Consider the following 27,113-nt stretch of genomic DNA (forward strand, 5'->3'; position numbering starts at 1 on the left):
GAAGAACATTTGTAATTCATGGAAGGAGGTCAAAATATCAACATTAACAGGAGTTTCGATGAAATCAACCCTCTTGGATGACTTTGAGGGGTTCAAGACTTAAGTGCAGGAAGTAACTGCAAATGTGGGGTAAATGGCAGAGAACTAGAATTAGAAGTGGAACCTGAAGATGTGACTAAATTGCTGTAATCTCATGATCAAACATGAATGGATGAAGAGTTATTTCTTATGGATGAGCAAAGAAGGTGGTTTCTTGAGATGGAATCTACTTCTGGTGAAGATACTGTGAACATTGTTGAAATAAAAACCAAGGGCTGGGTGTGGGGCTCACGCCTGTAATCCCAGCACTTTGGGAGGCCACGGCAGGAGGATCATTTCAGGCCAGGAGCTCACGACCAGGCTGCACAACATAGCAAGACCCTGTCTCTACTGAAAATAAAAAAATATTAGTTGGTTGTGGTGGCATGCACCTGTAGTCCTAGCTCCTTCTGAGGTAGGAGGATCCCTTGAGTTCAGGACTTTGAAGTTACAGTGAGCTGTAATTGCACAACTGCACTCCAGCCTGGGTGACAAAGTGAGATTCTGTCTCAAAAAAATAAGAAAAAACAACACCAACAAAGTTTTTAGGATACCAAATAAACTTAGCTAGTAATGGCAGGGTTTGAGAGGATTGATGTAATTTTGAAAGAAGTTCTACTGTGGTTAAATGCATGCTTTATCAAACAGCATCACCTGCTACAGAGAAATCTTCTGTGAAAGAATAGTCAGTTGATGGAGCAAACTTTGTCATCTTATTTTAAGAAATCACCACAGTCACCTCAACACTTCATAGCCACATCCTGGTCAGTCAGCAGCCATCACCATATAGGCAAGACCTTCCATCTGCAAAAAGATTACACCTCGCTGAAGGTTCACAGGATTGTTAGCACTTCCTATCAATAAAATATTTTAAAATTAAGGGATCTACATTGTATTTTAGGCATAATGCTATTGCACACTCAGTGGACTACTGTATAGTGTAAACATACCTTTTCTATGCACTGGGAAACCAAGGAATTTGTGCAAATCACTTTTTTGTGATCCTTGCTTTATTGCAGTGGTCTGGAGCCAGTATCTCCAAGATGTGCCTGTAGATAGATAGGGTTTGTTTGTTTAATTGCAAGGAAAAATAGTTCATCATCTCTAATAATCCTCTGTAAAATCGAAATACTTTTAAAAACACATTAGGCTCTCATAAGCATTGAATCTACTATTTTATTTGTCTTTGACAGATGTAAAACTTCTAGCAGAGTCTCTTCCTCGAAGAAATTCCTCTTTGCTTTCAGTCCGGTTGGGTGGACTGTTTCTTCGAGACTTGGCTACAGAAGGAACTATGTTTCCTCTTCTAGTCTTCCCTAATCCAGTATGTACAACAATGGGGTAGTTAATGTATCTAAGGTGCTGGTAAATTGTTGTCTATTTTAGGAGGCAAATGATACCTGATTCATTCTGACACTTGATCATCTTGAGACTGTTGGGCTGGGATTAGATAAGTTTTTTTATATTTGTTAAAGGGAAAATGTTCGTGAGATTTATGGCTATGCCTTCTTGCACTCCTGCATTATAGCCACCATAGTATATTTTGCTATGATTTGGAAGAAAATGCTATAAGACCACTATTTTCAAGGTCAGTGTTTGGGTTTCTTCTGTATCTGACAGTCACTTTCATGCCTTCTGACCATTAGTCACTGACATGAAATATCATCTTGCCAGGGTTCAAAACAGCCACATCTCAAGTTTTCTGTATATATGTCATTTTAAACATATAATATACATTATTAACGATAAGGTCTTTGATCTTAAATTGGCAACATACTGTCCAAATGGTTAAATAGTTGACCTCTTACTCTGTCCATAGTTTTGTTTTGGTTGGGGGAAGGTTGTAGAGAGAGTGGGAAGGCAGACTTAAAGTTTGAAAACTTAGACATGTTTAATTTTCATTTAGCAACTGTTCATTAAATGTGCTGAGTACAAAGTAGCATATTGTTAGTACAAAGGAAAAGATGTGGTCTCACTAGATTGGGAAAAGGGCAGAAAAGTAAACAATTCTGCAAGTACTCAATCTGCTGTGAAGTGAGTTTTGATTTTATTATGCTAATGGGCTGTGATGCTAACGGGTAAGATGGGTGTGTTTAGTGAATTGTCTCACCCTGACATTTATGCATTCTTGTGTGTTTGTTTAATAGCAAAAAGAAGTTGGCAGAGTCTCACAATCTTTTGGTCTACAGACTACATCTGCAGACAGAAGTGATCATTACCCAGGTATTTTGTCCTATGCTGTTTTTTGTTTTTAATTTAAGAATTTTTTGAAATAATTTTTTTTTGAGATGGGGTCTTGCTCTGTTGCCTAGGCTGGAGTGCAGTGGCATGATCTAGGCTCATTGCAACCTCCGTTTCCTGGGTTTCAGTGATTCTCATGCCTTAGCCAGATTACAGGCATGTGCCACCATGTCTGGATAATTTTAGTATATTTAGTAAAGATGGGGTTTTGCCATGTTGTCCAGGCTGGTCTTGAACTCCTGAGTTCAAGCTCTCCACCCTCCTGGGTCTCCCAAAGTGCTGGGATTACAGGTGTGAGCCACCATGCCTGACCTTTTTTTTTTTTTTTTTTTTTAAATTTAATTAAAAAATTCTTTTTTGGTGGGCTTCCAGCAAAACAAGATCAATAGTCTTTAATCAGTAGTAAAAGAGGGATATTTTCTGTTTTGTGCACGGTGGTTTGCTGTGTGGACCCGGATTTGACTTGGAGACAGCCTGGTCTTCTCAGTGGAGCTGCAAACCTGGGGCTAACTGGGAAACTTTGCAGGGCCTTCCGATTCTTGGTTTCCATGATGTGGGAGCTAATACAACAGACCAGTCTACATGATTCCAGTGGAAAATTAAACAGTCAATCCTTATTAGGCTTTCTATTTTAAAGATAGGCATATATATGAACTAATTGGAAAATAATTTAGAAAATGTCTTCTTTTCCAGAATTCCTCACAGGTCTATTAAGAATAAGGTTATTGTTTTTGCTTTGTTCCATGTTCTTATTTCTATTCTTTCCTTTAGCTGCAGACCCAGATGACCCAGTTTTTGAGATGCTGTATGAGAGAAATCCAGCACATAGCCACTTTGAGAGGCGGCTCGATGTCAGCACAAGGCCCTTGAACATCATATACAATCCCCAGGCCATTAAAAAAGTGGCGGACTTTTTCTACAAGGGAAAGGTTCATACCTCAGGTTAACTTTTTTGTTTGTTTGATCTTATGTTCTTTTTTAAAAACATCTTTACTGTTAGTTCTGGTGTTCAGGACAAGGGTTATTACACATTCAAATGATCTGATAGTGACAGAAAAGGCCGGCAGAGTAGGTCGATAGGGTTGCCCTGTCCTGTTACTAAATCAGGGTAGAGGTTTGTGGACAGTCTTTTCCAAGAGAAATCTATATCCTTAAATATATTCTCTTTGTTTGCCTCCATTTAGCATGCATTTTTTCATACTTTTCATTCCTTTTCACCCCCCATTTTTATTTTATATTATCATTCTGAATAATGGCACCAAAGAATAGCAGTTGTACTTTTTGAAAGCCACTACCTTTGAATTAGCACCTGTCTTAAAATATTACCAGCTGGGTGAGGTGGCTCATGCCTGTAATCCCAGCACTTTGGGAGGCCAAGATGGGTGGATCACATGAGGTCAGGTGTTTGAGACCAGCCTAACCAACATGGAGAAACCCCATCTCTACTAAAAATACAAAATTAGCTGGGGGTGGTAGCACATGCCTGTAATTTCAGCTACTCAGGAGGCTGAGGCAGGAGAATTGCTTGAGCCAGGGAGGCGGAGGTTACAGTGAGCTGAGATTGTGCCATTGCACTCTAGCCTGGGCAACAAGAGCAAAACTCTGTCTCAAAAGAAAAAAAAAAATTACCAAGAGTAATTGAAAGGCAATAAAATAGTATTACTTGGTAATAGAATTACCAAGAGTCATTGAAAGGCATACAATTCTATTGTATGGGGGAGTTTGCATCTCTTTTAGATTTCTCGACTACAAAACATTCTTATAAAAATAGATGAAGGTACTGCAGGGATAAAATAGTTTCATGATTTGATTTAACTACTGCTGTATTTTCAGCCAGCATTATAACTGGAAATCTGTATCCTGGAACTGAAAAGCGATGATCTCCATCCTTTTCATTTCACTAGGACAGTGGTTTCCTTGGCTACCAGGATATTTTAGACCAGTGAACTGAGGAGGAATGTTCAAGAATTTCCTTCTAGGTGACAGGATCAGTGGTCTCTTTGACTTCTTTGGTGCAGCATTAAATACTGCAAAGTTATAGATGTCATCATTGATTTATTTATGCCTCCCTTTGTTCCCCCAAAAGATTTGAAACAGTAGGTGCAGAAAAAGTATTTCTTATGGATAGGGAGATTTATAAAACAATAGTATTCTCCTAAATATCTCTTCCCCCTTTATTACAATGAAGCTATTCTAGTTTTTGGACTAGTTTTTTAGTCTCTTCGTGTAAACAGTAGTCGTAAATGCTGTGACCTCATTGCTTTGTTAATGATAGAATATAGAAAGTGGCCAGGCACAGTGGCTCACACCTGTAATCCTAGAGCTTTGAGAGGCCAAGGTCAAATTGCTTGAGCCCAGGAGTTTGAGACCAGCCTGCAGTGAGACCTCATCTCTACTAAAAAAAAAAAAAATTAGTTAGGCATGGTGGAGCTCAGATGATTCTCTTACTTTGGCCTCCCAAAGTGCTGGGATTATGAGTGTGAGCCACCATGTCCAACCTGATTTTTTTTTAAGCTTTGATGGAAATTCTTGGTGAAAATTGATGTTGCACTTTTGTTCATCCAGCTGTGTGAAAATTCTGACTCTCTTGTATATTTCCCACCTTGCAGGTTTTGGTTATCAGTCTGAACTTGAGTTGAGAGTGGCTGAAGCTGCCCGAAGACAATATAACAAGCTGAAGATGCAGACCAAGGCAGAAATCCGGCAAACTCTTGATCGTTTGCTAGTGGGTGATTTCATTGTAAGTGGGCATCCATGAACACTTTTTGGGGACTGCAGAAGGGGCAGAAATTCTTTCCATCAAGTCACTACCTACTGTAGATAAGCTTACTTGTATCAGTTATGGTGATTGAATAAACTGAAAATATTAAATTCTTATCAGCCAGCATAAAATAAAATAAAATCTTGTGTGGTTTTTTTTTTTTTTTTTTAGATGGAGTCTTGCTCCATCTCCCAGTCTGGAGTGCAGTGGCATGATCTTGGCTCACTGCAACCTCTGCCTCCCAGGTTCAAGCGATGCTCCTACCTCAGACTCCCAAGTAGCTGGGACTACTGGTGCACCACACCCGGCTAACTTTTGTAGTTTTAGTAGAGGCAGGGTTTCACCATATTGGCCAGGCTGGTCTTGAACCCTTGAACTTGTGATCTGCCTGCCTCAGCTTCCCAAGTGCTGGGATAACAGGCTTAAGCCATCTCACCCGGCCTTGTGTCTTTTATAGTCAGGGTTTAGCTAATAAAATGAATGAATATGACTAGATTCTGTGTCTTCTTGGACCAGATTGAGGTTACTTTCAAGACTCATCTTTGGGCTGGGTGCGGTGGCTCATACCTGTAATCCCAACACTTTGGGAGGCCAAAGGAGGCAGATCACTTGAGGTCAGGAGTTCAAGACTGGCCTGGCCAACCTGGTAAAACCCACATCTCTACTAAAAATACAAGAATTAGCCAGGCATGGTGGTGGGTCCCTGTAATCTCAGCTACTCAGGAGGCTGAGGCAGGGGAATCACTTGAATCTGAGAGGTGGAGGTTGTAGTGTGTTGAAATTGCTCCACTGCACTCCAACCAGTGAAACAGAGCAAGACTCCTTCTCAAAAAGAAAAAAAAAAGACTCGTCTTTGTTTTCTTTTCCAGACCTGATACTTTATGTGTTTTTCACGTGAGAGTTTCTAGGGTGTGATGATAGGCACTTTGTGATGCCAAATGACCAGGGATCATGAAGATGCCATAGATAGGGAGAGCTAAGAGACATCTTCAGGGTCCACTAGGTAGGCTGGGTGAGGTGGCCCAATCCCAGCACTTTGGGATGCTGATGTGGGAGGATCATTTGAGCTCAGGAGTTTGGGAGTGGGCAACATAGTGAGACCCTGTCTCTACAAAAAATAAAAAATTAGCTGGATCTGGTAGCACATACCTGTCGTCCCAGCTGTTCAGGAAGCTGAGGTGGGAGGATTGCTTGAGCCTAGGAACTGGAGGGTACAGTGAGCTATGATCTGCACTCTAGCCTGGGCAACAGAGTGAGACCTTGTTTCAGGAAAACAGAACAGTCCAGTAAAGTACAGTTTCTAAGGTGGCATGGAGGTACACTCCTGCAATACAGCATCAGGTGGCACAGTGAGAAAAAGTGTGGCTTCTTTTGGGCAGTGCAGAGTAAGTCATAGGTGTCAGGGATGGCAGAAATCATCCAAGTAAAATGGGGTGTGTAGTATGGGATGGAGAATTAGTTCTGTTTTTTGTTTTGGGGTGTGTGTGTATATATGTGTGTGTATGTTTCTAAATAAAGTATGACAATTAGTATCATAAACAAAGGAGGTTTCTTTTTGGTAACATAAATTAGCTTTTGCCACATACATACAGCTGAGGCTGATTTTGGTTGGAGGGAAGAACAATGAACAAATCATGAATTGGTATGTAATTTATATTTCAAATGTCAAAGCTTGTTTTTCACTAAGATATTTTGACATGAAAGTTCATGATGACCAATGCCCCCAGTAAGTAAAAATGTTTATTTCAATTTCATAATTTCTGCAGTCCTTTAAAGTATTAAACCCTGTAAATTAGAAACAACATCTTTCTTAAGTACAGACTCTCCCCCTATTTAGTTATTTGCTGTTTTTTTTTCTCCCCTGTTCAGACATTTGCCTGTGGTAATTTCTCAGGTCCTTAAGCATTTGCATCTACTTTTGTCTTCGACTTTTTGCTGTAATACAGTAGACCCCTACGTCACTCCATAATCCTAGCTGTTGCTTCCAGAAACGCTTGAGCACCACGGTTACAGCTGTTGGGTTTCGGCAGTTATGGTTAATGGCTAATTTACTTTTACAGGAGGAGAGTAAACGATGGACAGTGCGACTGGATATTTCTGCCCCTCAGGTGATATTTCCTGATGATTTCAAATTCAAGAATCCTGTGTTAGTTGTTGTGGATCTAGGAAGAATGCTTTTGACGAATACCCAAGGTATATATAGTGTGAGTGGGAAATCATGAAAACCTATCTTGGTAGATCAACCTATCTATGATTATCTAAGTAAAGCTTAATAAAAAATTTATATAAGATTTTTAACTTCAAGATTCACTTGTAACTTTTAAAATAATGAAATAATGAAAACCTATTTTGGTAGATCGACCTATCTATGATTATCTCAGTAAAGCCTAATAAAATGTTTATATAACATTTTAAGGCCCCAGAGTTCACTTGTTATTTTTAAAATTACAGCTTTATTCATCACACACTGGGATCTGTTGTGGGGAAATAGGGGAGGGACATCGCGGGGGTGGGGAGTTGGGGAGAGATAGCATGGGGAGAAATGCCAGATATAGGTGAAGGGGAGGAAGGCAGCAAATCAGATTGCCATGTGTGTAGCTATGCAACAATCCTGCATGTTCTTCACATGTACCCAAAAACCTAAAATGCAATAAAAAAAAATACCGAAAAAAAAAAAAAATAGCTTTATTGAGATATAATTCTTTTTTTTTTTTTTTCTTATTTTTTTATTGCATTTTAGGTTTTGGGGTACATGTGCAGAGCATGCAATACAGTTGCATAGGTACACACATGGCAGTGTGTTCTGTTTGCTTTCACCCCTTCACCCACATTTGGCATTTCTCCCCAGGCTATCCCTCCCCCCCTCCCCCTCCCACTGGCCCTCTCCTTTTCCCCCCAATAGACCCCTGTGTTTAGTACTCCCCTCTCTGTGTCCATGTGTTCTCATTTTTCATCACCCGCCTATGAGTGAGAATATACGGTGTTTCATTTTCTGTTCTTGTGTCAGTTTGCTGAGAATGATGTTCTCCAGATTCATCCATGTCCCTACAAACGACATGAACTCCTCATTTCTGATTGCTGCATAATATTCCATGGTGTATATGTGCCACATTTTCCCAATCCAGTCTATCATCAATGGGCATTTGGGTTGATTCCAGGTCTTTGCTATTGTAAACAGTGCTGCAATAAACATTCGTGTGCATGTGTCCTTATAGTAGAATGATTTATAGTCCTTTGGGTATATACCCAGTAATGGGATTGCTGGGTCAAATGGAATTTCTATTTCTAAGGCCTTGAGGAATCGCCACACCGTCTTCCACAATGGTTGAACTAATTTACACTCCCACCAACAGTGCAAAAGTGTTCCTTTTTCTCCACATCCTCTCCAGCATCTGTTGTCTCCAGCTTTTTTAATGATCGCCATTCTAACTGGCGTGAGATGGTATCTCAGTGTGGTTTTGATTTGCATCTCTCTGATGACCAGTGATGATGAGCATTTTTTCATATGATTGTTGGCCTCATATATGTCTTCTTTCGTAAAGTGTTCATATCCTTTGCCCACTTTTGAATGGGCTTGTTTGTTTTTTTCTTGTAAATCTGTTTGAGTTCTTTATAAATTCTGGATATCAGCCCTTTGTCAGATGGGTAAACTGCAAAAATTTTTTCCCATTCTGTTGGTTGCCGATCCACTCTAGTGACTGTTTCTTTTGCCGTGCAGAAGCTGTGGAGTTTCATTAGGTCCCATTTGTCTATTTTGGCTTTTGTTGCCAATGCTTTTGGTGTTTTGTTCATGAAGTCCTTGCCTACTCCTATGTCCTGGATCGTTTTGCCTAGATTTCCTTCTAGGGTTTTTATGGTGCCAGGTCTTATGTTTAAGTCTTTAATCCATCTGGAGTTAATTTTAGTGTAAGGTGTCAGAAAGGGGTCCAGTTTCTGCTTTCCGCACATGGCTAGCCAGTTTTCCCAACACCATTTGTTAAACAGGGAATCCTTTCCCCATTGCTTGTTTTTGTCAGGTTTATCAAAGATTGTATAGTTGTAGATATGTTGTGTTGCCTCCAGTGCCTCTGTTTTGTTCCATTGGTCTATATCTCTGTTTTGGTACCAGTACCATGCTGTTTTGATTACTGTAGCCTTGTAGTATAGTTTGAAATCCGGTAGTGTGATGCCCCCCGCTGTGTTCTTTTTGCTTAGAATTGATTTGGCTATGCGGGCTCTCTTTTGGTTCCATATGAAGTTCATGGTGGTTTTTTCCAGTTCTGTGAAGAAAGTCAATGGTAGCTTGATGGGGATAGCGTTGATTCTGTAAATTACTTTGGGCAGTATAGCCATTTTCATGATATTAATTCTTCCTAACCATGAACATGGAATGTTTCTCCATCTGTTTGTGTCCTCTCTGATTTCATTGAGCAGTGGCTTGTAGTTCTCCTTGAAGAGGTCTCTTACGTTCCTTGTGAGTTGCATTCCAAGGTATTTTATTCTTTTTGTAGCAATTGTGAATGGCAGTTTGTTCTTGATTTGGCTTTCTTTAAGTCTGTTATTGGTGTAGACGAATGCTTGTGATTTTTGCACATTGATTTTATATCCTGAGACTTTGCTGAAATTGCTTATTAGTTTCAGGAGTTTTTGGGCTGAGGCGGTGGGGTCTTCTAGGTATACTATCATGTCGTCTACAAATAGAGACAATTTGGCTTCCACCTTTCCTATTTGAATACCCTTTATTTCTTTTTCTTGCCTGATTGCTGTGGCTAGAACTTCCAGTACTATATTGAATAGGAGTGGTGAGAGAGGGCATCCTTGTCTAGTGCCGGATTTCAAAGGGAATGCTTCCAGTTTTTGCCCATTCAGTATGATATTGGCTGTTGGTTTGTCATAAATAGCTTTTATTACTTTGAGATACATTCCATCGATACCGAGTTTATTGAGGGTTTTTAGCATAAAGGGCTGTTGTATTTTGTCAAATGCCTTCTCTGCGTCAATTGAGATAATCATGTGGTTTTTGTTTTTGGTTCTGTTTATGTGGTGAATTACGTTTATAGACTTGCGTATGTTGAACCAGCCTTGCATCCCCGGGATGAATCCTACTTGATCATGATGAATAAGTTTTTTGATTTGCTGTTGCATTTGGCTTGCCAATATTTTATTGAAGATCTTTGCATCTATGTTCATCATGGATATTGGCCGGAAGTTTTCTTTTCTTGTTGGGTCTCTGCTGGGTTTTGGTATCAGGATGATGTTGGTCTCATAAAATAATTTGGGAAGAATTCCCTCTTTTTGGATTATTTGGAATAGTTTTAGAAGGAATGGTACCAGCTCCTCTTTGTGTGTCTGGTAGAATTCGGCTGTGAACCCATCTGGACCTGGGCTTTTTTTGTGTGGTAGGCTCTTAATTGCTGCCTCGACTTCTGACCTTGTTATTGGTCTATTCATAGTTTCAGCTTCCTCCGGGTTTAGGCTTGGGAGGACGCAGGAGTCCAGGAATTTATCCATTTCTTCCAGGTTTACTAGTTTATGTGCATAGAGTTGTTTGTAATATTCTCTGATGATGGTTTGAATTTCTGTGGAGTCTGTGGTGATTTCCCCTTTATCATTTTTTATTGCATCTATTTGGTTGTTCTCTCTTTTATTTTTAATCAATCTGGCTAGTGGTCTGTCTATTTTGTTGATCTTTTCAAAAAAACCAGCTCTTGGATTTATTGATTTTTTGAAGGGTTTGTCGTGTCTCAATCTCCTTCAGTTCAGCTCTGATCTTAGTTATTTCTTGTCTCCTGCTGGGTTTTGAGTTTTTTTGATCTTGCTCCTCTAGCTCTTTCAATTTTGACGATAGGATGTCAATTTTGGATCTCTCCATTCTCCTCATATGGGCACTTATTGCTATATACTTTCCTCTAGAGACTGCTTTAAATGTGTCCCAGAGATTCTGGCATGTTGTGTCTTCGTTCTCATTAGTTTCGAAGAACTTCTTTATTTCTGCCTTCATTTCATTGTTTACCCAGTCAACATTCAAGAGCCAGTTGTTCAGTTTCCATGAAGCTGTGCGGTTCTGGGTTGGTTTCTGAATTCTGAGTTCTAACTTGATTGCACTATGGTCTGAGAGGCTGTTTGTTATGATTTCAGTTGTTTTGCATTTGCTGAGCAGTGCTTTACTTCCAATTATGTGGTCAATTTTAGAGTAGGTGTGATGTGGTGCTGAGAATGTATATTCTGTGGATTTGGGGTGGAGAGTTCTGTAAATGTCTATCAGGTTTGCTTGCTCCAGGTCTGAGTTCAAGTCCTGGATATCCTTGTTGATTTTCTGTCTGGTTGATCTGTCTAATATTGACAGTGGAGTGTTAAAGTCTCCCACTATTATTGTGTGGGAGTCTAAGTCTCTTTGTAGGTCATTAAGAACTTGCCTTATGTATCTGGGTGCTCCTGTATTGGGTCCATATATGTTTAGGATCGTTAGCTCTTCTTGTTGTATCGATCCTTTTACCATTATGTAATGGCCTTCTTTGTCTCTTTTGATCTTTGTTGCTTTAAAGTCTATTTTATCGGAGATGAGAATTGCAACTCCTGCTTTTTTTTGCTCTCCATTTGCTTGGTAAATCTTCCTCCATCCCTTTATTTTGAGTCTTTGTGTATCCTTGCATGTGAGATGGGTTTCCGGAATACAGCACACTGATGGGTTTTGGATTTTTATCCAATTTGCCAGTCTGTGTCTTTTGATTGGTGCATTTAGTCCATTTACATTTAGGGTTAATATGGTTATGTGTGAATTTGATACTGCCATTTTGATGCTAAGTGGCTGTTTTGCCTGTTAGTTGTTGTAGATTCTTCATTATGTTGATGCTCTTTAGCATTTAGTGTGATTTTGTAATGGCTGGTACTGGTTGTTCCTTTCTATGTGTAGTGCCTCTTTCAGGAGCTCTTGTAAAGCAGGCCTGGTGGTGACAAAATCTCTGAGTACTTGCTTGTTCACGAAGGATTTTATTTTTCCTTCACTTATGAAGCTCAGTTTGGCTGGATGTGAAATTCTGGGTTGAAAGTTCTTTTCTTTAAGAATGTTGAATATTGGCCCCCACTCTCTTCTGGCTTGTAGTGTTTCTGCCGAGAGATCTGCTGTGAGTCTGATGGGCTTCCCTTTGTGGGTGACCCGACCTTTCTCTCTGGCTGCCCTTAGTATTTTCTCCTTCATTTCAACCTTGTTGAATCTGATGATTATGTGCCTTGGGGTTGCTCTTCTTGTGGAATATCTTTGTGGTGTTCTCTGTATTTCCTGCATTTGAGTGTTGACCTGTCTTGCTAGGTGGGGGAAATTTTCCTGGATGATGTCCTGAAGAGTATTTTCCAGCTTGGATTCATTCTCTTCGTCCCCTTCTGGTACACCTATCAAATGTAGGTTAGGTCTTTTCACATAGTCCCACATTTCTTGGAGACTTTGTTCCTTCCTTTTTGCGCTTTTTTCTCTGATCTTGGTTTCTCGTTTTATTTCATTGAGTTGATCTTCGACTTCAGATATTCTTTCTTCTGCTTGGTCAATTCAGCTATTGAAACTTGTGCATGCTTCACAAAGTTCTCGTATTGTGTTTTTCAGCTCCTTTAGTTCATTCATATTCCTCTCTAAGTTATCCATTCTTGTCATCATTTCCTCAAATCTTTTTTCATATCTTTTTTCAAGGTTCTTAGTTTCTTTTCATTGATTTAATACATGTTCTTTTAGCTCACAAAAGTTTGTCATTATCCATCTTCTGAAGTCTAATTTCGTCATTTCATCACAGTCGTTCTCCGTCCAGCTTTGTTCCCTTGCTGGTGAGGAATTTTGGTCCTTTCTAGGAGGCGAGGTGTTCTGGTTTCGGGTGTTTTCCTCCTTTTTGCGCTGGTTTCTTCCCATCTTTGTGGATTTATCCACTTGTCGTCTGCGTAGTTGCTGACTTTTCGATTGGGTCTCTTAGTGGACACCCAGATTGTTGGTGATGAAGTATTTCTGTTACTTGGTTTTCCTTCTACCAGTCTAGCCCCTTTGCTGTACGACTGCTGAGGTCCACTCCAGGCCCTGCTTGTCTGGGGTACACCTGTAGCAGCTGCGGAACAGCGAGGGATGCTACCAGTTTCTTTTTCTGCTATCTTTGTCCCAGGATGATGCCTGCCACATGTCAGTCTTTTGGATATAGAGGGGTCAGGGAGCTGCTTGAGGAGACAGTCTGTACTTTATAGGAGCTCAATTGCTGAGCTGTGAGCTCTGTTTTTCATTCAGGGCTGTTAGGCTGCTATGTTTGATTCTGCTGCAACAGAGCTCATTAAAAAACCCCTTTTTTTCTCAAATGCTCTGTCTTGGGGGGTTGGGGCTTTGTTTTTGGATGTCTGTTGAGGTGTCCTGCCCAGCTAGGAGGCAGTCTAATCACTATTTGACTGCCGAGGCTCCGCCCTGCTGTTGTGAGGCTCGCCCTGTTGCTGCAGGCTGTTGCTCTTCTGCGTTCTCCACCATGCGCTAGGCCCTGCAGCGGAGTCTCTCTGTTGTAGCAGGTTGCCTAGGCAACGGCAGGCTGCGTCAGCAGTGGGCGTGTATCTCAGTAGGGGCGGGTTGCCTCGGCAACTGCAGGCTGCGTCAGCAGTGGGCGTGTGTCTCAGTCGGGGTGGGTTGCCTTGGTAATGGTGGACGCCCCTCCCCCACGGAGCGCCTCAGGGACGGTCTCCACGGCAAGCGTTTGGAATCACCGTTTTGTCTGTCCCACTGCACTATTTCACACGCTGTGTCCCTGCAATCCCCTGGGCTGGCCCACTGCCCAAGTCCCTTTCAGTCTCGAGTTCAGCCCCCTCAAGTCTCAGGTTGCCGTTTCAACAGGGCACCCGGACAAGCGCGCCCTGTGGGGATCGCTGGGTAGGGCCGGCCGCCGCCACCCCGGCTGCAGGCTTCTCCAGGCAGAGCCTCTGCCTGGTGTCCCGCATCTTCTTTATACTTGGGAATTTCCCCGTTCTGTGGGCAACAAAGATCAGTCTGAAAATGCAGCTTTGACTCACCTCTCCGCGGATTAACCGAGAGCTTAAATCCTGGGTTGTTATCACAGCGCCATCTTGAGTTCCTCCTTGAGATATAATTCTAAATTTTAAACATATAGTTCAGTTGTTTTTGGTACGTTGATAGGATTTGCAATTCTCATTGTTACTTAATATCAGGTCTAATTTTTAAATATATAATTTTTTTGGTATGTTGATAGAACTGTGCAATTCTCACTGCTATTTAAAAGATACTTTCGCATCCTCCCCGGCTGAAACTCTGTATGTACCTGTTAAACACCAGTTCTCCTTCCCACTCCCCATCCCCTGGCAGCCACTAATCTTTCTGTCTCTGTATTTGTCTGTTCTGAACATTTCATATGATGGAATAATGTCATGTATGGCATTTTATGTCTGGCTTTCCCATTTAGCATGATGTTTTTAAGATTCTTCCGTGTTGTAGTATATACTAATACTTACTTCCTTCGTGTAGCTGATTAATAGTTCATTGTATGACTGTTCCGTGTTTTGTTTATTCTTTCGTTTGTTCATGGCCATTTGAGTTGCTTCCACTCTGGCTATTATGCATAGTGCTGCTGTGAGCATTCATGTACAGGTTTTTGTGTAAACATTTAAAAAAAATTTTTTTTTTCTTTTTTATACACCCCCATTTCTGCAATGTAGACATGACATATATTTTTAATTATCTTACATATATACCTAGAAGTGGAGTTGCTGAGCCATGTGGTAACTCCGTGTTTTAATATTTTGAGGAAGTACCAAATTGTTTTTGTTTGTTTGAGATGGAGTTTCTACTCTGTTGCCCAGGCAGGAGTACAGTGGTGTGATCTTGGCTCCGCCAACCTCTGCCTCCTGAGTTCAAGTGATTGTCCTACCTCAGCCTCCCGAGTAGCTGGGATTACAGGCATCCACCACTATGCCCAGCTAAGTTTTGTATCTTTAGTAGAGATGGGGTTTCTTCACATTAGTCAGTCTGGTCTCAACTCTTGACCTCAGGTAATCACCTGCCTTGGCTTACCAAAGTGCTGGGATTGCAGGCGTGAGCCACTGTGCCCAGCGCAAATTGATTTTACAAAATGGCTGGACAAGCAGTTTAGGAGGGTTCCGTTTTCTCCATATTTTTGTCATCACTTGTTACTGTCTTGTCTTTTTGATTATAGCCATGTTTGTGGGTGTGAGGTGGTATCTCATTGTGGTTTTTATTTGTATTTCTTGTGTATTTTATTTTTATTTATTGATTGATTGAGACAGAGTCTTGCTCTATTGCCCAGGCTGGAGTGCAGTGGTGCGATCTCAGCTCACTGCATCTTCCGTCTCCTGGGTTCAAGCAATTCTCTTGCCTCAGCCTCCCCAGTAGCTGGAATTACAGCCAAGCACCACCACACCCGGCTAATTTTTGTATTTTTAGTAGAGACGGGGTTTTGCCATGTTGGCCAGGCTGGTCTGGAACTCCTGACCTCAAGTGATCCATCCACCTTGGCCTCCCAGAGTGCTGGAATTACAGGCATGAGCCACTGAGCCTGGCCACACTGTGTGTCTCAATAAACATTATTTACCAGCACTTAATTTCAGGGATGGAGATTTCATCTGTTTGTGATTATGAGCATATGTAAAAATTACCTAGAAGTTAATTTTATTAATACAATCTTTAGGTCCCCAAACTGTTCATTGAGACAGGTTAGAAGGATGAGGAGATTCTTGGGGTAAAAGAAATTGAGGAAGTTTATCAAATAATCTCAACCTCATCTTCACAGAGAAGACTTGAAAGAGAAGAAGGTAGAGGGCCTGCACAGGAGTGGGAAGTTTGGTGCTGGGGGAATGTTAAAAGGGAATTTGCTCTGTATCAAAGGATCTTACAGCCACAGAAAGCATCTAGGTGAACTTATAAAACATAAATATGGATCAGAGACATAGATGGTAGAACTTGATGGTATATTTTTGTTGTTGTTGTTGTTGTTGTTGTTTTGAGACAGAGTCTTGCTTTGTTGCCCAGCTGGAGTACAGTGGTGTGATCTTGGCTCACTACAGGGTCCACGTACAGAGTTCAAGTGATCCTCCCACCTAAGCCTCCCAAGTAGCTGAGATTCCAAGTGTGCACCACCACACCCAGCTAATTTTTTTTTTATTTTTAGTAGAGATGGGGTTTCACTACGATGGCCAGGCTGGTCTAGAACTCCCAACCTCAAGCAATCTGCCTACCTTGGCCTTCCAAAGTGCTGGGAATGCAGGTGTGAGCCACCATGCCCAGCCCTGGTGGTGTATTTTTATAGTTGTCTTGGCACTGCTCAGCTGGAGACAGAGGGGCTGAGTGTGGCTCTGGGGCTACAAAATTGCATATTGAGCAGTCATTGCTCAGCGCACACTACCTTAGCACTCGGAAGACTGTGTGGAGCAAGAAAGATGAGACCTCTCTTCTCAGCACATTCCAGTGGATGCTGGGCATGGTGGCTCAGGCCTGTAATCCCAGCACTTTGGGAGGCTGAGGTGGGTGGATCACATGAAGTTAGGCGTTCAAGACCAACCTGGCCAACATGGTGAAACCCTGTTGCTACTAAAAATACCAAAAAATTGGCCAGGCACAGTGGCTCACACCTGTAATCTCAGTACTTTGGGAGGCTGAGGAGGGTGGATCACCTGAAGTCAGGAGTTTGAGACCAGTCTGGCCAACATGGTGAAACCTGTCTCTACTAAAAGTACAAAGATTAGGTGGGCATGGTGGCGGGCATCTGTAATGCCAGCTACTCAGGAGGCTGAACCAGGCATGGTGGCGGGCATCTGTAGTGCCAGCTACCTGGGAGGCAGAGGTTGCAGTGAGCCAAGATGGCACCACTGCACTCCAGCCTGGGTGACAGAGACTCTATCTCAAAAAAGAATTAAATAAAAATATAAAAAAATTAGCTGGGCATGGTGGTGTATGCTTGCTTATAATCCCAGTGACTCAGGAGGCTGAGACAGCAGCAGAATCGCTTAAACCCAGGAGGCGGAGGTTGCAGTGAGCCAAGATCGTGCCATTGTGCTCTAGCCTGGGCGATAGAGTGAGACTTCATTTCACAGAAAAAAAAAAAAGAACATTCCAGTGGGGGAAACAAATGAACACACAGGAAAAGTAAAAGAAGTAAAGGACTCTAGAGAGTGACATAAGAAGGGTTGGTGAAAGCAGCCCATGTCCATGGCAAGGCAGGGGAGAAGGTGGGGAGGCAGTGTTGGGCCAGCAGGTGGCGCTCATGTCAGGGGCCTCCAGCTTTTCTCATGTCCATATATTTTTACATTTGTGTTCTGATTTCCAAATTAATAGGCAAGTTCACCCTTAGACAATGGTAAACACAGATGTTATGCTTAGAGTTTCATCAGTTTTCTTAAACAAACTGGGGTTGGTTGATTCTCTATTTTTCATAAGGGAAAGAGGAGGGAAATAGCAGACATGTATTTGAATCTTCTCTTTTTTATCTACAGATGACTCTAAGAGAAAAAGTAGGGATGGGTCAGCATCTGAAGAGACCCAGTTTAGCGATGATGAATATAAGACCCCCCTGGCCACACCTCCTAACACCCCACCTCCCGAGACAAGCAGCAGCAATGGAGAGAAAACTCCTCCCTTTGCTGGAGTTGAATTCAGTGAAGAACAGCTTCAAGCACATTTAATGAGCACAAAGATGTATGAGAGGTACTCTCTGTCATTTATGGACCTCCAGATCATGGTTGGACGAGTGAAAGACAATTGGAAACATGTCCAGGATATTGATGTGGGACCAACCCATGTGGTGGAGAAGTTCAACGTTCACCTGCAGTTAGAGCGTCGATTGATTTACACTTCAGATCCCAAATATCCAGGAGCCGTGCTGTCAGGCAACTTACCAGACTTAAAAATCCACATTAATGAAGATAAAATATCTGCACTAAAGAATTGCTTTTCTCTCCTCACCACCCCAGAAATGAAAACTTCGGACACTCAAATTAAAGAAAAGATTTTTCCCCAGGAGGAGCAGCGGGGAAGTTTGCAGGACTCGGTAATGAATTTAACCCAGAGCATTGTGATGTTGGAGCAGCATACCCGGGAGGTTCTGGTGGAGTCGCAGCTCCTCCTGGCGGAATTTAAAGTTAACTGTATGCAGCTTGGTGTTGAGAGCAACGGCCACTATATTTCCGTGCTCAAGGTGTTTGGTACCAATGCTCACTTTGTGAAGAGGCCTTATGATGCTGAAGTCTCCCTAACTGTGCATGGTTTGCTCCTGGTAGATACCATGCAGACATATGGTGCTGATTTTGACCTTTTGATGGCCTCACATAAGAACTTGAGCTTTGATATTCCAACAGGAAGCCTCCGGGATAGCAGGGCCCAGTCTCCTGTCTCTGGACTAAATACAGCCCACATAGCTGATGAAGCTGCAGTGAACGATGGATCAGCTACTAGTGTTTCGCTTGACAACATTCTCAGCAAAGAACAGGAGTCTCTTATTAAGTTGGAATATCAGTTTGTGAGTTCAGAGTGCCCATCGATGAATTTGGATAGCACTCTTCAGGTGATTTCATTACAGGTGAATAATTTAGATATTATCCTCAATCCAGAGACAATTGTGGAGCTAATTGGTTTTCTTCAAAAATCCTTTCCCAAAGAAAAAGATGATTTAAGTCCTCAACCTTTAATGACTGATTTCGAAAGAAGCTTTAGAGAGCAAGGGACCTACCAGTCTACGTATGAACAAAACACTGAGGTTGCAGTGGAAATCCATAGGCTTAACTTACTGCTTCTTCGGACAGTGGGAATGGCCAATGGAGAGAAATATGGCAGAAAAATTGCAACTGCGAGTATAGGTGGCACCAAAGTGAATGTCTCAATGGGTAGCATGTTTGACATGAATGGTTCTCTCGGCTGTTTGCAGCTTATGGATCTGACACATGATAATGTTAAAAACCAGTATGTTGTCAGCATTGGGAATTCTGTAGGCTATGAAAATATCATCAGTGATATTGGCTACTTTGAATCTGTGTTTGTCAGAATGGAAGATGCAGCCCTCACTGAAGCTTTGAGTTTCACGTTTGTTGAGAAATCTAAACAGGAGTGTTTTCTCAACCTGAAGATGGCTTCTTTACACTATAACCACTCTGCTAAGTTTTTGAAGGAGTTGACTTTATCCATGGATGAACTGGAAGAAAATTTTCGAAGTATGCTGAAAAGTGCAGCCACCAAAGTCACCACCGTACTAGCTACCAAGACTGCCGAGTATAGCGAGATGGTGTCGCTCTTTGAAACTCCAAGGAAGACTCGGGAACCCTTTATCTTAGAGGAAAATGAAATATATGGGTTTGACCTAGCTTCATCTCATTCGGACACTGTAAAGCTAATCTTGAACATAAACATTGAATCACCAGTTGTTTCTATCCCTCGGAAGCCGGGGAGTCCTGAGTTGTTGGTGGGACACTTGGGACAGATATTCATCCAGAATTTTGTGGCTGGAGATGATGAATCCAGAAGTGACCGCCTGCAGGTGGAAATCAAGGACATTAAACTATATTCTTTGAATTGTACCCAGTTGGCAGGTAGAGAAGCTGTTGGGTCTGAAGGAAGCCGGACCTTTTGCCCACCTTCCAGGTCTGGCAGTGCCAATAGTCAGGAGGAAGCTCATTTCACACGACATGATTTCTTTGAATCTTTGCATAGAGGTCAAGGTGAGGAACATTGATCTTTTGTTCTATTTTGTTTAATGATTGAAAACCCAGCTCATGGAGTCCTTTGCTGAAACAGCACAACAAAAATCATTTTCTTTTAGAATAATCCTCAGTTAATATTTAAGAAATCAAAAAGAGTTTTAATAGAATGCCTTGTGGTAGGTTGGCATGTTTTCACCCTTTTCCATTTAATGTAATATTTGGCAAAACAGGAATTTATTTACCTTTATTTTTGTTTTTTTGTTTTGTTTTGTTTTTTGAGAGTTTTGCTGTTGTTACCCAGGCTGGAGTGCAATGGTGCGGTCTCAGCTCACTACAACCTCTGCCTCCTGGGTTCAAGTGATTTTCCTGCCTCAGCCTCCCAAGTAGCTGGGATTACAGGCATCCACCACCAGGCCTGGCTAATTTTTGTATTTTTAGTAGAGACAGGGTTTTACCACATTGGCCAGGCTGGTGGTGATCCGCCTGCCTCGGCCTCCCAAAGTGTTGGGATTACAGATGTGAGCTAGCATGCCCAGCCAGGAATTAATTTTTCTAAAGTGTTCCAGTTTGAAACTGGATTAATGCTCATTTACAGAGGTGCTTCAGTGGATGGATGCTGTTAAAGTATTATTTAATTTGGTCAAATATATCTGATTTTCTTGATCCTAAGCTGTAGATCTTTCCTAGTTAAATATTTTAGCCCAAGATAGCTCAAGGGGTTGATGTAAATAGAAAATGAAATTTAGTTTTTGGATATTCTTTAATATTCTGCCATCTACTTCTATAATGGGTTGGTCCAGGGTTCTAAAAATAAAATGCTTGTGTTTGTATTCTGGATCTGATCAGCCAAAACCAAACAGTCCAGTCTGTTGGTCTTGGCACACAGAGATTAGGTAAGTCCTAGAGCATGGCTTTATTTATTGGTGAAGAAATTAACGCCTTTGAGAACTTATCCTTCTATGGTTGTCATGTGTAAATTCACTGATTTGTTTTTATACTTACCAAAAGATTGCTTTCTCTGCTTGGATAAAACTTGTTTACTTAGAACTTTGTATTGTCTTAGATTCTGATTTAGGTCTAATAAGAGGGATACATCTGTATCTGAAAGCTAGGTAAGGATAAATAATTTGTTTTGAAAAATGCCAGTTTGGGTGGCTCAGAGAAGCATAATGTAGTCTCTGGACTGGATTAATGTTCACCACATCGTGTTTTGAAGCTACCAAATGAAGTGTGGGATGAAAATATTGTTTCTTTTTTTGTGTAAATTTATCTTGTACCTCGGCTTGCTATGAGTTTTGGCTTCGGGGTAGTTGTCAAGGTTTGCTCTCAATCATAGACTCCAGGTGCCAGGCTAACCTGCCCCCTGGTCTAAGAGTAACTCGTGGGCTCTATTTTACATACTCTATGTTTACTCAGCAGTAATGAAGTAAATATTAGGGTTGACAGTCTGTCATTTTGTGTCTTTTATGCCAGCTTTTCACATCCTGAACAATACTACCATTCAGTTTAAACTGGAGAAGATCCCTATAGAGAGAGAATCTGAATTGACTTTTTCTCTTAGCCCAGATGACCTGGGAACTTCTAGCATCATGAAGATTGAAGGAAAATTTGTCAATCCAGTTCAGGTAAAAACCTGATTTTCACGTCAGGGTAGTTGAAGACATATGTTTATATTATTACTCTATAAATATGTTAGTTATATATTTATGTATATTACATGTTGGAAGGAAAATATATTTTTAAAGAGATTATCACTCATACATAATACCATTGTTGAAACCTTCGTTCCAACAGTCATGGAATCCTTTTGTCTGGGGAATCCATCTTGTCAGCCTTTTTCATGTGGAGGAGGGGTGGGTTATATAGAGGAAAACAGCAGATTCTTAATTCCATTGACATTTAGAAATGGGGAGAAGATTGCTAACAAAATTGGAGTCTTCTTTTCCAGGAGGGTATCATTCTTGTTACATTAGACATACTTAGCCCACCCTATGAAACATTGTGATCATTTGAGCTGTGGACAGATCCTTTCAACACAATTAGTCCTACCCTCTCTGAAATGAAATGGGCCAGGATAGGGATTTCTCTTTTTTGGGCGTTTGTGTATGTATAAACCTTTTCTTTTTTTTCCTTCAAAAGTATCATTTTTCCTGATTTCACGTAGAGTAGAGCAAAGAGTAGGATGTTATAAAACAGCAAGGACGGGCAGGCTCTTAGGACGGTGGACTGCAGTCTTGGGTAGTTGGTCTGTGTCTGGCAGCTGCTGTGGAGTAACCCAGGAGTGCTGTCTATGGAGTGGCCTGCCTTTGGATGTCAGTGGTTCCTCCCAGAGGTCTCTGGGACCCCTGAGAGAAGTACCCCAAAGCTTTCCTTCTTTGGCTAAGCTTTTGCCCCATCAATGGTTAGCTACCAGGATGAATTTTTCACCTTAAATCTAGCATGTGCTATGAATTCTATTGGATTATGTTGACTTACCCTTTTTTTTTTTTTTTTTTTTTGAGACAGAGTCTCATTCTGTCACTCAGGCTAGAGTACAGTGGCACAATCTCGATCTTGGCTCTCTGCAACCTCCACCTCCCAGATTCAAGCAATTCTCCTGCCTCAGCCTCCCAAGTACCTGTGATTACAGGCATGTGCCACTACACCAGCTAATTTTTATATCTTTCATAGATAGTAGAGATGGAGTTTCACCATGTTGGCTAGGCTTGTTTTGAACTCCTTGCCTCAAGTGATCCTCCTGCCTCAGCCCTGCAAAGTCCTGGGATTACAGGTGTGCACCACCACACCTGGCCTATGTTGACTTATTCTTATGGTTACCATTGACCTAACTGTTGTTTTGATGAAAATCTTAGAAACAGGCCGGGCGCGGTGGCTCAAGCCTGTAATCCCAGCACTTTGGGAGGCCGAGGCAGGTGGATCACGAGGTCAAGACATCGAGACCATCCTGGTCAACATGGTGAAACCCCGTCTCTACTAAAAATACAAAAAATTAGCTGGGCATGGTGGCGTGTGCCTGTAATCCCAGCTACTCAGGAGGCTGAGGCAGGAGAATTGACTGAACCCAGGAGGCGGAGGTTGCTGTGAGCCGAGATCGCGCCATTGCACTCCAGCCTGGTTAACAAGAGCAAAACTCCATCTCAAAAAAACAAAAAACAGAAAATCTTAAAAACATTATTTTAGATAATCTTTTTTTAAAAATAAGATAATTATTTGAATTAGTTAATATTTGATGATTAATATTTTAATTTTTGAAAAAGTTGATTATGAAAGCATGTAAACCTATACAAAAGTGAAGTAGTCTAATGAGCCTTACCTGCCCATCACACTGATTCCACTTATGAAGATTTTGCTACGTTTGTTTTGTCCATCTGTTTTTTTTTTTTTTTGGTGAAATATTTTAAGGCAACTCCCAGATTTCATGCCATTATCACCCCTATATATTTAGAATGTATTTCTAAAAACTATGTGTGTCTTTGTATATAACCACAGTGGTATTTCATGTGGTATAAAATTAATGAGCATTCTTTGATATTATCTAAATTTTAATCGATTTTCAGATTTTGGAAACGTTTTTGATCATCTCAAAATGTCTTCATTTTGGGTTTGTTGGAATCAGGATACAGACATTTGGAAACATTGCATTTGGATGATATATTATATAGGTCTCTGTTAATCTAGTTTCCCCCTCTTTTTTGTCCCTTTGTGTCATATTTTGTTGAGAAACTAAGTCATTTGCCCTGTAGAATGTCCCACTTTTGGGATTTGGCTGTTCAAGTGCCACTTTAGCTTGTCCCCCACATATTGCCTGTGAAATTTTTAGAACAGGTTTAGTTCTATAGGTTTCACTGGATTCAGGTTTCTTTTTTGGCAGGGGGTTGGGGGCACACTTCATGTAGGTGGTACTGTGTATTTCGTATTACTTTATATCAGGAGGCACATAATCATGTCTTTTTTCTCTCTTATTGATGCTAGAATGGATAATTGTATTTAGGTGGCAAGAGCCTTGATTTCTCCGTTGCAAAATTCCCTGTCAATCATTCACGTAATGGTTTATTCCACTGATGAACGTTGATGGCACACATTATTTAATTAGGGGTTACAAAATGGTCACTTTTTCTAATTTCATCATTATTTCTATATCTATTGGTTGGATTCCTCTGTTAAAAATTGCACTTCATTAAATAAAAAACTTGCCTGAAAAATGGTTTTGTTGTTGTTGTTTTTTGTTTTTTTAGACAGAGTCTTGCTCTGTTGCCCAGGCTGGAGTGCAGTGGCATGATCTCAGCTCACTGTGTCCTGCGCCTCCTGGGCTCAAGCAATCCTCCGACCTCTGCCTCCCCAGTAGCTGGGACTACAGGCATGTGACACTACACCCTGCTAATTTTGTATTTTTTGTAGAGACAGGGTTTCACCATGTAGTCCAGGCTGGTCTTGAACTCCTGGGTTCACGTAGTCAGCCTGCCTCGATCTCTAAAGTTCTTGGATTACAAACATGAGCCACGGTGCCTGGCTGAAAATATTTTTAATAAGAAACTAATTAAAAATGAAGTAAAGGAGAAAGGAAACATAACTAATCATGGATCATCATCATTTTTATCTAAAAAGTACTACCAGTACTAAATATTGGTTGTTACACTAATTGGTGATGATCAGCCATTTTTAGAACCATGAATCTTGTTTCTCAATCCTGTGGTGTATCCACGCCAGACTTTTGTCAACACTGTCTTCAATTTCTGCATTTATTTTTGTGGGGTCAAAAGACATGACTTTGTTGATTCAGGCATAATCCACAGTATTTATTGAACTCTTATGGTATGTAGATTATTGTGTAGGGTACTGAGGGAGGGCCTTGTGAATAGAAGTGGGGCAGAAAGAGGTAAGGACAGAAAAAATTGAAAGAGATATTCTTTGCTATCAACTAACTTACAACCTCGTGTAGCAACCCATAAATATCAACTGTGGACATTTATGGGCATTAAATCTTCGTGCATTTAATAACAGTAGTAGAGTAACTGAATTTTTCTCTTTTCAATACAGGTGGTATTAGCAAAGCACGTGTATGAGCAGGTTTTACAAACGCTGGACAATCTCGTGTACAGTGAAGATCTGAATAAGTATCCAGCCAGTGCTACCTCCTCTCCTTGCCCTGATTCTCCTCTGCCTCCCCTCGGTACCTGTGAAGAATCTTCCGTTGAAAGGAAGGAGAATGGATTGTTCAGCCACTCCAGCCTTTCTAACACCTCTCAGAAGTCCTTGTCAGTGAAGGAAGTCAAATCCTTTACTCAGATTCAAGCCACCTTTTGTATATCAGAGCTTCAGGTTCAGCTGAGTGGAGATCTGACTTTGGGGGCCCAAGGTCTTGTGAGCTTAAAGTTTCAGGATTTTGAGGTGGAGTTTAGCAAAGATCATCCCCAGACTTTATCTATCCAGATTGCCCTGCGTTCTCTGCTGATGGAGGACTTACTGGAGAAGAATCCAGATTCCAAATATAAGAACCTGATGGTATCTCGAGGAGCTCCTAAGCCATCTAGTTTAGCACAAAAAGAATATCTTTCTCAGTCTTGCCCCTCAGTGTCCAATGTGGAATATCCCGATATGCCTCGTTCTCTCCCTTCCCACATGGAAGAAGCTCCTAATGTCTTCCAGTTGTATCAGAGACCCACCTCTACATCCCGGAAAAAGCAAAAGGAAGTCCCAGACAAGGACTATCCCTTGACCCCACCTCCTTCTCCAACAGCGAATGAGCCCAAGATACTTGTTGGAAAGAGTAAATTTGATGATTCCTTAGTCCACATCAACATATTCTTGGTAGATAAGAAACATCCAGAATTCTCTTCCAGTTACAGTCGAGTGAACCGGAGCATTGATGTTGATTTTAATTGCTTGGATGTGCTGATCACACTGCAAACCTGGGTCGTGATATTAGACTTTTTTGGAATCGGCTCCACTGCAGACAACCATGCAATGAGGGTGCCTCCTGAGGGCATTCTACACAATGTGAAGTCGGAGCCACATGCCTCCATGGAGTCTGGACTGGATCCAGTGAACACCAAGCTGGATCTCAAGGTATCATCACTTCCCTTTGGCTCCCTTAAGTTCTAAAAACAGATTTGGGCTTGTTTATTTAAATTCAAGCCTTTTACATTTACTCTGGAAAATAGCTCTTGTTGGCAGGGGAGCTATCTAGTCCTCTAGGTTTTTGTTACAAAAGGTAGACATTAATATTCTGGGAAAGATTTTACTGTAAATCCAATCTGGAGGCAGGGAATTTAAGTGGTTCAAGAATCTTGTCTTTCCTTTGCGCTCTCTAATTCAGTGGAGCGACTTTGCTTCTCTGAACCATAGTTTCCTCATCTTTTGTCGTCTAAGATGACCAAATGAGGTGATGTGTGTATAGTCTGTAATAGCAACTTTATTTTTATTTTTTTACTTTTTTTGAGACGGAGTCTTGCTCTGTCACCTAGGCTAGAGTGCAGTAGCATGATCTCAGCTCACTGCAACTTCCATCTCCTAGGTTCAAGTGATTCTCCTGCCTCAGCCTCCCATGTAGGTGGGATTACAGGTGCCTGCCACCACACCCAGCTAATTTTTGTATTTTTTTTAAGTAGAGACAGTCTGGTCTTGAACTCCTGACCTCATGATCCACCTGCCTCAGCCTCCCAAAGCACTGGAATTACAGGCGTGAGCCACCGCCAGTCCATAATAGCAACTTTAAAGTTTGGCTTTTGTTACTGTCTCCCTATTCTCTTAGAACATTATTTGCTTTCATTGAGGGCAACAGTGTAACTGTTAAGAAAGGTCTGAAAAGTTGGACTGCCTGAGTTTGAGTCCTGGTACTTTCACTGTACCTATATAGCTATGTGGCCTAGGGCAAACCAGTTAGCCTCTTTTGCCCTTAATTTTCTCATCAATAAACTACGGATGTTCAATGGTGCCCGCATCATAGAGTTGTTGTAAGGCCCTCCACATGGTGTGGGCACACAATAAACATTCAGTGAATGGTAGCCATTATTATTTTTATGTTACATGGATTACCATACTTATAACTTGCCCTCGATACTCATACTGTAAATGTTAAGGGAAAAAAAGCATTTGAGTTTAACGCTATTCTGCTCTGTGTGATAGAACAGCAGGATGTGAAACAGTTAACCTGAATAGCCCATTTGAGGGCATATAGGCCTGTTGTACCTAGCACCAGTCCAGAGCCCTGGAACCCTGCGTTGGCTGATAACATTTGTGTACCTCTAGGGTGTTCTTCATCCGTCTGTCTTAGCATGTGTGGACTTGAACTTACTGCTGAGGAGAAGTCAGGGAGGAGAATCATATTTTTTCAGTTGCCATTTGCTTATTTCCTAGCTGACAATAGGTCTCTTTCCTCTAGAAATGG

General features: G+C 41.3%; 1 protein-coding gene across 13 annotated transcripts in view; it reads left to right on the forward strand.

Moving 5' to 3' along the window:
• VPS13D (vacuolar protein sorting 13 homolog D) overlaps window positions 1–27,113 on the forward strand; it is a 315,484-nt gene that overhangs the window by 42,825 nt on the left and 245,546 nt on the right. For 12 of the 13 annotated variants that reach the window (XR_013519796.1, XR_013519795.1, XR_013519794.1 and 9 more), the window contains 8 exons: window positions 1,272–1,402; window positions 2,226–2,301; window positions 3,091–3,261; window positions 4,929–5,059; window positions 7,141–7,273; window positions 17,531–19,744; window positions 21,200–21,351; window positions 24,764–25,792. Coding sequence is in view for 10 of the 13 variants with exons in the window: in XM_035307776.3 (XP_035163667.3) it covers window positions 1,272–1,402; window positions 2,226–2,301; window positions 3,091–3,261; window positions 4,929–5,059; window positions 7,141–7,273; window positions 17,531–19,744; window positions 21,200–21,351; window positions 24,764–25,792 (4,037 nt within the window). In the remaining 3 variants the exon portion in view is untranslated. Of the gene's footprint in view, window positions 1–1,271; window positions 1,403–2,225; window positions 2,302–3,088; window positions 3,262–4,928; window positions 5,060–7,140; window positions 7,274–17,530; window positions 19,745–21,199; window positions 21,352–24,763; window positions 25,793–27,113 lie in introns of those variants that run through there. The other variant, XM_035307784.3, reaches the window with a different exon arrangement.

The sequence above is a fragment of the Callithrix jacchus genome, chromosome 7, assembly GCF_049354715.1.
Source record: "Callithrix jacchus isolate 240 chromosome 7, calJac240_pri, whole genome shotgun sequence".
NCBI lineage: Eukaryota > Metazoa > Chordata > Mammalia > Primates > Cebidae > Callithrix > Callithrix jacchus.